The sequence below is a fragment of the Crotalus tigris genome, unplaced genomic scaffold (assembly GCF_016545835.1).
Source record: "Crotalus tigris isolate CLP2741 ecotype Arizona unplaced genomic scaffold, ASM1654583v1 scf7180000023636.1099087, whole genome shotgun sequence".
Classification (NCBI taxonomy): domain Eukaryota; kingdom Metazoa; phylum Chordata; class Lepidosauria; order Squamata; family Viperidae; genus Crotalus; species Crotalus tigris.
In genome coordinates, this window is record NW_024100093.1 from 807,652 (window position 1) to 819,356 (window position 11,705).

General features: G+C 41.2%; 1 protein-coding gene across 2 annotated transcripts in view; it reads right to left on the reverse strand.

Moving 5' to 3' along the window:
• Positions 1-4,913, reverse strand: part of LRRC1 (leucine rich repeat containing 1) — a 93,402-nt gene extending 88,489 nt beyond the window's left edge. The window contains exon 1 of one of the 2 annotated variants that reach the window (XM_039320356.1): positions 4,727-4,913. In XM_039320356.1, the coding sequence (XP_039176290.1) occupies positions 4,727-4,885 (159 nt within the window). In that variant the 5' untranslated portion in view covers positions 4,886-4,913. The remainder of the gene's footprint in view (positions 1-4,726) is intronic. The other variant, XM_039320357.1, reaches the window with a different exon arrangement.
• Positions 4,914-11,705: the final 6,792 nt, after the last annotated feature.

Here is an 11,705-nt window from a genome sequence, read left to right on the forward strand (position 1 = left end):
GTCCCCTCTGTCAGGCCAACTGGCAGAGTCAGATCTTCAGGTCCTTTCATAAAAATAGGAGGGTGGAGGTAGATCTCACCTTAGAGGGGAGAATGTTCCAAAGGGCACATTCTACCACAGAGAAGGCTCTAATGAATAATGGATGCATTAATGATAACCACCTGCTCTATACTGGTTTTCAGCTTACACACTGAAGAGGACATAAAAAGATCATACCAGGAAGTCAAGATCAAGAATACAATTTCAAAAGAAATTACTATTCCCAACAGATCCTTAGTTAACTGAACAAATTATTGTTTTACTACACTAGAACAGAGGAAAGTGTTGGCAGAGGAGATGAAACGCAAACTGTGACAAGCCAAAATGAAGCTGTAAAAGCAACAGTCATCACAGTTATGCAAATCCCCTGTGCCAGTGCTTAGAAAGCTTTATGAATAATTTTTAAATGGAGTTATACTGATTTTAATATATATATTTTCCAAATGGATAATGTGTTTGGATTAAGAGCTGGAATGAGAGTTAGAGTCAATTATCTCCACCACTCTAGAATGACTTTCAATTTTTCACAAACCATTTATCATAAACTTCTGCAAGAAGGGAACAACAGTGAACTGGGAGAGGTGACTTTTGATACGAGAGATAAAAATAAGGAATGCATCACATTCCTAGGGTCTATCAAGCTATTTACTAAAACTGCATTTTATGGTAACTATAAGGAAGAGGAGCTACCATGCTATGATTCCCCTCTCTAAACATCCATAAAGGATAAGAATGGTTTATATTTGCTTTCTGCCTGTTTAGCATTCAGTTCCCAAGTTCACTCCAACTTCATTTCTATGAAGGAGAGTATTTTTTTTAAAAAAAAAAAAAACCAGTCTAGGCTTCGCATTAAAGTCTGCTTTTTTTAAAAAAAAAAAATGTCAGCATAGGAGATACCTACCCGTGTAGATTTCTACATGCGTCACTTTCCCCGTTTCAAATGTCTTTATTATTAGGATTTCAGAAATGGTAGAACCTTATTTAAATAGATTTTTTTTTGAGAGAGAGAGCTTCCAACACACATGCATCTCTACACAAAATCTCATTGCCTCACTTAATGTTGGGGGTGGGGTTGCCTCATGAACATATTAATAGAATCCACATCAGAATTAGCACAAACACACATTTCCAGGCATGAAGTCTTATTCTAATTTGCTATCCAACTGCAAAACACAATCACATGTTAACTTAGACATTTTACCACAGCTGAGTTTCCTTGATCATGCTTTGCTTTTATAGCTGAAACTTTGCTATAAGTGGGTACTGTTGTATAAATCACATCAATATTTTAGAATACAAAATATTGAAAATTAAAGTGCAATATTTGCAAATTCCCCTCCCCATATTTCAAGAAAAAAACTTGAGTAAAAATTTGGTAACTATATATTTTAATTGGTAGTTGTCCTCTTGCAGAAATAGATCCACAGGATAAATCACCGCAAATCACTAAACCCCTGCCAAAGTGCTGTAAAAATAGCAAGAGGGAAAAACCTCAACATCCAACATATTATTTTTGATTTGTCAGTCTTGTTTCTGCCTTTATTCTAGCACTAGCCATGTCTAAGTATTTTTTTTTTCTAAGTACAATGGTAGCTGGATAAAGATGAGAAGGTTGTAAGAATGCTGATTCAGCATGTGTACCTGTAAATGACATGGTACACATGCGGGATCAAAATGGATGGATCAAAATTCCTAATGACACACACTAGCTAAAAGAACAAGTATAGGGCTACAATATAGGGTACTTGTTCTTTAAGTTAAACTTAATTTTTGCAGGTATTCTAAAATGGTACTACATCAAAACGTTGCTGCCTGGACATTGTCCAGACAAACATCATTATTCCCCTCATCATCTGATTTAGTCTGTTTAATAGTCAGGCCACATTTGAGCTAACATAGTCTGCTTCATAACTGGCTTAACCTAATATAATACTGATTTTTTTTTGCTAAAATTAAGTTATTGAAATAACTCTAGCACTCTCTTACAAAGACTGTCTCTGCCTATCTGTGGTTTGGTGTAGGCCACAAAACTGTAAATAAAATACATTAAATCTTGTATTAGAAGGAACAATTGTAAAAATACTACACAAAATTGGAAAGGCACACAATAGTTAAGCTGCACTTTTATTTTCAGACCCCTTGTCTAATAAACAACTCATTTTGACACTTACGATGGAAATAAGTTTATATCATATGCCATTTTTTTCATATAGATGGTAATGGATCTGGATATTTCTGCTTTCACAGATAACTCTTTGGGAACCAGATTTGATGTCATTCTACCAGATAGCTGAAAGTAATGTTATTGTTTTTTAATTACACATAAGGTGTGCATTCAATGGGTAGTTTAGGAATCATGCTAAGTCTAAAACACATATACTATATTATTAGCATACAGCTGTGCCCAGGCCACCAGAATGACAGAAGTACCTAACCAATAATTCCAAGTTAGGTCTTGTGTTTGGTATCAGCCTAAGGCTGTAATATGAATAAACAGGAAAGAAAGAACACACAGATAGGACAGCCTTCCCAAACCAACTATACGTATCCTCAATTCCTTGGATTTTTTTCCCCTTAAAGTCCAGGTTTCCATTACTCAAAGTGTCCTCAGATTCCCAGGGATCTGCTTCCTTTTTTACTTCATTCCTAATTTAATCTTTTCACTATTTTTTTTCTAACACCATTTTAAGTAATCTAAAGTTTTTAATTATCTCAATAGCCATTTTTGCTCAAGTTTTATTATCCACCTGTGCTTCCTTTAGTCTTTTCTATGATGCTGAACACTTGTACTTTTCCTTCACTACATCTGCTGCAGATTTCACCCTTGCCATTAACCATAATCTGTGTTGAACTTTAATCTGACCATACCGGCAACTCTTCCTTTTCTCACAGAAACCACACTGCAAACTGCTTAGCTGCCTAAGCAGCTAATTATTCTATCCTGCTACACCAGTTTGACCAATTTGTGTCAGAGGTTTTAAAAACACAAATGCAAAATAATATAGCTGCGCTGGCATTCACTTTCCAAATTTCTATAAAGAACATGGGAAGTAACAAGAATAATGAAAACCATTAGCTATGGGAGGAAGCAGGCTTGAGGTCATAAAGAATATTTTGTGGAGACATCTAAAGACCAGCTTCAGAACTATGGAATAATTAGTGAAGCACAACCTCACTGTACATGCTACACTGCTTACGTATCCAAAGCAGGATTTGATACCCATCTCCCCACAAAATGCCGTTTGAGCTGCTGTATGGAAAATACAAGCTATGGGGATCTGCGTATTTTAAAAACATGACATAACCCACCCGCCCCCAAGCCTCCTGGATTGGGTGCCCTCCTCAAATCCAAATAAAGCACTAGAAAGAATATAAATAATGTTTGCTATGTCCCGTGCATAAAATAATAGTTTACACACCCATTTTTTTTCCCCATGCAAGTGCAAAGTATTCAGGGAAAAAGAATGCACAGAGAAATGAGATTATAAATGTAACTCTGGGCCCTAAGCATCAATTTGGCCAACACCCTGACCCAGCAGTCCCTGAGGTAGATAAACCCATAAATGCCCTAATTCTCTTTGTCCCTCAGACACTGAATGGACACCACAGAATCAGTTTGGTCCAGCATCAGGCACCAGCAGAGAAAGCCTGAGACTGAGTTACAGTCCAGCATTAGCTATGAAATACAGCTGGTGACTTTGGACCAGTCACACTATCTCAGGCCACCCCATCTCACAGGACTGTTGTTGTGGGGAAAACAGGAGGAGGAGGATGTGTTGGATAGGTTCGTCACCTTGGGTTGTTTGTAAAGGGAAGGAAGGGGTCGTTGCAAGTTCTCAGGGGAACCCTCCAAAAACAGCCACCTCCCCTTCACAAGATACTCCTGGAAGAGAGGCCTCCCGAACAGCTCAGGTGCACCACACTCGAGGCCCGACCCCGCATACCCTCCTCCCCTACAAGAGCGCCTATGCACAAGGTATTTGAGGCTGGCCCGGGCTCCGAAGCCTCCTCGTTATCCCAAGGCAAAGCAGGCTGTCAAACTCAGGGAAAACTCAGGTCTTGCAAGCCCCGGGGAAGACTCTGCAGTCGCCGAAAGAGCCAAAACAGATTTTTCTCTACCTCTCACCCACATCACAAATACACCACACGCGCGCACGGACTCGCTTCTTCCAACTGGTCGAGTGGGAGGTGGGGGCGGCTTTTGCTGTGGGGCTTGGCCAAAGTTTTTAACTCCAGACAAAGCGCGCCTCCGGGGGTTAGGATAAGGCCAGAAGGGCGATTTAAAGACTCGTCTAAAGACACGGGCTTCCCTGAACGCTAAAGGGGCGGGGGCGGAATAGGCAGCCTCAGGCAGAAGCGAAAAAGTGCTCCAGGGTGGTCGGCCTCTCTCTCTCTCACACACACACACACACACACTCTCTCTCTCTCTCTCTCTCTCTCTCTCACACACACACACACACACACACACACACACACACACAAACTACCACCCAGGAACAAAACTTCTCAAGCTGACAGAGCCTCGGTCGCCAGGATCTCACCCCTCTGGCTGGCTACTTCCCAGCCGGGAAAGAGAGAAAGGCGGCTGAGCGGCGGCCACCGGCGACCTCGCGAAGAAAGTCCCCCCCCCCTTTCCTTCGCTTCCCCGCCCCCCCCCCCAGCCCCCCCCTCCCTCCTGCTCCCTCACCTTGGGCAGCTCGCGCAGCTGGTTGGCGTCTAGCAGGAGTTCTTCTAAGCTGCGGCTGTAGCGGTAGATTTCCTCCGGCACGGCGGCCAGCGAGCAGTGGCGCTTATCGATCATCTCCACATGACGGTTGCACCGCCACAGCGGGATGCAATGAAACATAGCGGCAGCGGCGGCGGCGGCGATGGCAGAGCAACAACGCCCGCCCGCCCGCCTGCCTCCCTCCGCCTGCCAGACACCCGCCGAAGCCGCGCAGGGCAGGGGAGGCGCGCGCCGCCCGGTCCTTCGGCTGCCCCCGCCTGTCCACGCCGCTCCTCTCCTCGCCTGAAGGGCGCGTTCCGCCGGCGCTGCCGCCGCCTCCCGACCGTCTGACCTGGGAGACCCACGGGGCGCGGGGGTGGCTGGCCAAGCCCGCCCCTTAGCAACCTCGCCGACGCCGGGCTCTGAAGCCGTCCCCGCGGCCGCCTTCCTTGGCGCCCTCTCCTCCGCCTCGTCCGCGCAACTCGTTCCCGAGAGGCAGAAGGAAGCGGCGGTTTCTGAAATCGATCCGGGGAAGGACGGGCGGCTGAGGAGGCACTTTCTTCCCTTTCAGCCCCTTCTGCAGTCGCCGAAAGAGCCAAGCGGCAATTAATTGCTCGGGGAGGAAAAAAGACGAGGGGGGAGGAGGAGGAGGAGGGGTGAAGAAATCTTCCTCCGGCTGCTTCTTACGGGGAGCTTCTGGTTGCACCGGTCGCGGCGAGAAGTGGCAAATCCCGGGCTGGCTTCCGAAGGCGCAGGGCTGGCCGCTGACTGGAGCTGAGGCACCTTTGGGAAGGATTTTTTTTTTTTTTTTTCCCCTCTCATTCCAGTGTCTGACCCGGAACAGCCGCTCTCCCTCCTCCTCCTCCTCCTGCGTACTCGCTCGCTCCCTTTCTCTTCCCAAGCTGACATCATCAGCTGGTCCCGCCCCTTCTTTCCTCGCTCCGATGCTGGTATCTGACCCCAGGTCGGGTGACACCGGCGGCGGCGGCGGTGGCGGAAGACGGCGGGCACTTTCTCTCTTGCCAGTCTTCGCGGCTGGGAACTTCGGCCGAAATCGGCACGGGAGCGGCCGAGGGGCGACGGAGGAGTCTTTCCTAAAAGTTTCGCCTTTGTTAGAAACGCGGCCGTCGACAGGCCGTCTCCGCGCGCTACTTTTTTTTTTTTTTTTTTTTTTTGCAAATCACCGTTTTCGGAAAGCGAGGTTTTTCTGCGCGAGCTCTTTTGCATCTTTAACTCGGAAGAAAGTTTGGGGGGCGCGAGATGAAGATTGCCGCCCTCTTCCAAGGATCAAGAGGACCCGTTCGTGTCTCAATCTAAGAGTTATTGCAGTGGAAGGTTATATGGAAGGAGAGTGCGTGTGACAGAGAAGAAAAAAATGTTGCCAAGTGGCCATTTAAAAACAAAAAAAATGAACTTGAACCAGTGGCAAGTCCTCGGTAAACTTCGTTGTTATTGTTTAAGTGAGCACAGAGTTAAGAGTGGTATTCTGTGCCCAGCTAAAATGTGAAATCCTTTTGGCTTCCATTACTTGGTTAAAATATCAGATTTTTCTGCTTTATTAGATGGATTAATGTGATAGTCCTCAAGTCCTGAGCACAATTGAGGCCAAAATTTCTGTTGTTAAACAAGACAGTGGTTAAGTGAGTTTTACCCCCATTTTAGGACCTTTCTTGCCACTGTTGTTAAGTGAATCACTTGCAGCTGTTAAGTTAATAACATGGTTGTAAAGTGAATCTGGCTTCCCCATTCACTTTGCTTGTCGGAAGGTCGCAAAAGGTGATCACATGACCCTAAGACACTGCAGCTGTCATAAATATGAGTCATTTGCCAAGGTTTTGAATTCTGATCATGTGACCAGGGAGATCCTGCAATGGTCATAAGTGTAAAAAACAACTGTCATAAAAGTTTTTTTGGTATTGTAACTTCAAACGATCACTAAGCGAACTGTTGTTAGTCAAGAACTACCTGTACTACAATCCTGCAAGGTAAATTAAGATTAGAAATGATATGAGGCCAGGAATCCACAAATTATATCCAGTTTAGTCATTAAAAATGTTTCTAGTAGTCATCAGAAATTAATAAAATATTTCTGGGCTGATGATAACTTACCTTTCCTTTCCATTGAACAAGTGTAGCCTCCTTCTATCCAAAGTCAAGGAGAACGGATAATTGTGATGGTGTTGCTTTTGCAAAACTCTGAAACATTGTCTCCTTTTTGAAGTTAAACACTCTCCTACCTTTGTAGCAAATTAACCAATCACATGCACACACTCTCTTCTGTAAAATATAGCCTTCTGGATTTCCAATTAAAATAATAATGCCCACATCCATATATGAAAAACATGTTTTTCAACTATTTGTTCTTTAAGCTCTGTTTAGTAAAAACAAAGATTTCCAGTTTTGCAGTTGAGCAAAAAAACTGATCCTAGATTTCCATAGCCCTAAATAAAACATTTGAATGGACATAGAGAAGGATTTGTGAGAAGAATTTGTTTGCAAATGTAACTAGAAGACACAGGTTCCAGTCCTTATCATTCTCTTAAATCCATTATTTTCCCAATACAATTCACACACTCTTCTTCAAATATTTTGTAGCCAATGTCCTTTGTGGCTAATACTGTGGTCAACGCAGTTACCTGAATGCATTGATAGACATTTTATGAGTGCTTTCACAGACAACAAAAGCATTAGTCTACCTCAACAGTGCTGTGTGGTCTGTGAGCCATGGGTTTTGAAACTCATGCCAAAAGATTGCACAAGGGGCCTTTAGGTTCAAGTGTCATGGAGAGGTATCTTCATTCTCCCACATTAAACAGCTGCTTACGTCTGACTCATGTAGGACATCAGCCCTATTGTACCATCCGGAATCTGTTATTTAGTGTACATTCCACAGTGTTTGTGCCCCTGATCCTGAATGTTTGTTTACTGCAATAATGTGGAATATCCAGGTCCTCAAAAAAATAACAGTAGTGCCAATTCTAAGAGGAAAGAGAAAGCTATCAGTTCAGCTGGAGTTCAAGTTCATTTAAGGCAAGGGTGGACAACCTGCAGCCTGAACTGTTGGAAATTGCTGGTGTTTTTTCCTGCCATTTCGAAGCAAGAAATAACATGAAATAGAGTTGCCTTCTCGCCATTTCTAGCAATGGGTTAATATTATATAAATAAAATAATGTAGGCTTTAACATCATTTTAAAAGCAAACAAAGTTGTCAAAACTCATAAATGTCAAAAGTAAAATAAATAAATAAAAGTAGCCATTTCCACTTTGCTTTATCACTAAGATGATTATTATTCCCAGTTTATTCTCCCCTGATCCAGATGAAATATGACTCTGAACGCAAAGTGTCAATAGGGGGGGTCATTAATGTGAGTTGTAATGCATAACATGAACTCTGCCCCACGCATACATAAGTGCAACTTTGTGACCCAAGCGAAATGCAAAGAGGTAGAATTTGCATCATGACATCAAAGCACAGATTTCATCTTTTTTGCATCATTGTGCTTACAAATGGATGCCTATGGCATTGAACCCCCAAAGCTTATTCTTTGAAGAAACTATTATAAGGTTCAAATTACAGAGGAAAATAGGTGCTCCTTTAGTAAAATCCTCTTGCACCTGATTTTCTCATATATGTTAATATTGTATCTCACACATAACTTTTTTATGTACCTAAGGTAATCAGCAAATGTGGAACTCGAATTCTCTCCTCTCCCTGCTGTAATTTGAGTATGGGGGAACGGACTTCAAGTGCTAAAAATCAGTAAGGGCTGAAATAACTAAATCAAGAGTACAACTAGGGCCAGAATAAGCTGAGGCTCTACACTAGTAGCAGACTGAAGACAAACATATACACAAGGAAACATTGTTAGATGTTAAGTCTGGAATGAGTCTGTTATGTCCATAGTTACTAAAGGTTAGTGGATACATTCACACAGTATGTTTAATGAGAACCAAATAAACCACATTAGAGTGTAGTCTGAAGAGTGAACATAGCCACCTGCGGTTTCAGCAAACCCAAGCTTAGTGTGGTGTTTGAATATAGCTATTGATTGGAATTAACCTTGGCCCTACAGGTTCCCATTCCTGTTTATGCTGTCATAGCAATGCAGGAAACACATCTTAGAACAAGAATACATCTTACATTGCTAGTATAAAAGTCATGCACCTGACCCAATGCCCATTCTTTAAATGCTCCTTGCAAAAAACAGTGATATCCTGGAAAACATACAGAACTGAGTATAACATTGATAAAGAAACGTAATGATATGTTCATTTTAGCAACAAGTAAACAATCATTCTTAGTAACGTACGAACCACAATCATAAGAACACACTTATCAACATTTCCAAATGACTATGCCCAGAGTTTTACTCTACCTCTTTTATGAGCTATATAGCATTAATAGCTAATATAATCATTTTAAGATTTGTGACCCAGTGACGTACAGATTGAGTAGCAGGGTCTCAGGTTCAAGTCCATTTTCAGCAAAATCTATAAATACGTGTATTGTTCTACCTGTCAGCTTTCATATTAACCCTAATTGGTAAAATATGTTTACAGTAAACTGTCTAGGACGTTTTCTTGTTTTCCTTGTTTAAGTCACTAAGTTAGGAGTTAATATATTCATCAATATAAAGATACAATGAGATCCTTGTTGGTTTTGTGTGTGTGTGTGTGTGTGTGTGTGTGTGTGTGTGTGTGTGCTAATGTTGGCTATTTTCTAGAAATGGATCTGATGGTAGTGCAAGCCTTCAATATACTACATTATTTGCTAGGACAGCAGTTTCACTCCATTATGCCATGGCATTTCTTAAATATATACTTCTGTGAAATCCTATTGCGCTCCAACTGGGCTTCTAAAGCTTACTGAGTGAAACCACAATCTCCATGTATCAGTCAGATATTAGTTGATTTTCATCCACTGGATCTAAACTCTACATCTTTTTAATAAAGGTATATCCTTTATTAAGTGTTTTGAATGATGAAAAGTGTTACCAAAGAAAAGAGTAATTTTCCATGGTTAGTGCTGCTGCACTTTTTATGTTTTCTCCGAGCATTCCAGAAACCACTAATCAGAAATTCCAATATGTTGAACTGAGCTCAGGGTAGATTAGACTGATGCTTATTTGCTATTTGAAAGCTGTGGGAGATAACCAGCAAGACTGTCACCTCGGGGGAGGTATGCATGGAGGTGGGGAGCGAAATCTGGACAACCCTTTTCCATGTCAGGAATGCAGTTGTTTGTTTTATAAAACCGGTGCCATGAAATCAGGAGATCTTTGAAAGTTGGTTGGTGAACAAGAAACAATAGATCAATAAAGTTCATAGTTATAAAGGTCTGTCATTCAATAAATTATGGCCAGAAGGCCCAAAAGCAAGTTGTAGCCCTATTCTAAACCTGATATTGGATAAAACAATTTAAGAAATATTTAATAAATACTACATACAATGATAGACGTAAAAGCTCAGTCCACTAAGTTGTTATCAAATGCCTTGTGAAATCAAGCTGGGATAAATTACAATTGAAAGAGTGATCAACCCCTATTGCTCTTTAAAGCCCTTTGTGCAAGTCTACACGCAAGAGAATTAAAAGATATTTTTCACCTCTCTTACTTTTTAGTTTCATTAATATATTGTATTTCTTGAATAAAATACAATGATGTAAATCACCCAGTCCCAGTGGCTGGGTTCACATATGGTATTACACCAAACTAAACAAAGCAGACCATGTTTATATGGTATTCTAAGCCATTCTATGGTAAGCCTATGCTTCCCCCCAATATCTGTTTAATCTGTGACTTTGCTACACTTAAACATGTCATCAAAGCCAAGTTATGACCAATACTAATTAGCATAAAAAAGTGAAGGGTTGTGTACGTGTGAACTAGATTTGTAGATTAAATTGATGCTTTGAAGCCCATCCTGATATCATTCAATAGCAGATTATCTGGTACCCTTCAGATTTTGGGGGCTATAGTTTGAAGAATCTTGGCCAAGCTAGAAGGGGTTAATGGGTGAATAAATTCAAAAGATCTGGAAGGCATTCCAAGACTATCTGTAAGAGTAGTAACAATTATATATTAAAATTTACTTCTAGGTTAAAAAATATATACTGGCACTGCAGTCCTAGGTGCAATTTTTAGCAGGTTGAATACAATATAAAGGTTAGTTTGTTAAAACTGTTGTAGCCTATTATTGCTGTATTGGCCATAGAAAGAAAATAAAGAGGAAATAACAAGTGCAGTTTACAATCAAACTAAATGCAGATATATGGGTGTAGGTATATGGAGAGAAAAATAAGTAATTTCTATCTATATTGGCATTGTAGGAGAGCAGAAGGAAGAGAGAAGGATTTGAGAACTTGATCTGTGATACCTAATTGTCCCCCAAATTATAATTTAACAATGGTGTGTATGTATAAAAGGGTTGACAAGGGGTTTGAGAAGGGTGCAAGTCAGCTCTAAGATAATATAAACTTTTCAGTTTCAAAAAACATTTTGTATGATAACAAGGGTCATTTTTGAATGGAAACGGATACCTCCAGCAGTGTGATTCACTGCAATCCCTGTTTATATGTCCACCCATTAACTAAAGCCCAGTATGGTTCTCTAAGCAAATCTTTAACAAACTTGCAGCTGTCAGAGAAGCTAATAAAACCAAAATACAGAATTGTTTTCAAAGAATACTGCTTTTTTTTTGTATAGAGGAAAGTAAGCACCAGTTTAGCCAAGTGAACTGTTTTCTGTACCAGCAGCATGTATTTCTATATATATTCACATCTTTCCATCAGTCTCAAGGTTTTTATAGGCAGGGAAAAAGCCCAATAAGAACACAGGTAGTCCTCGACTTAACAACTATTCGCTTAGTGAGTACTTGAAGTTACACCTCCACTGAAAAAAGTAACATACAACTGGTTTTCACACTTACAACAATTGAAGCATCCCCACAGTCACATGATCAG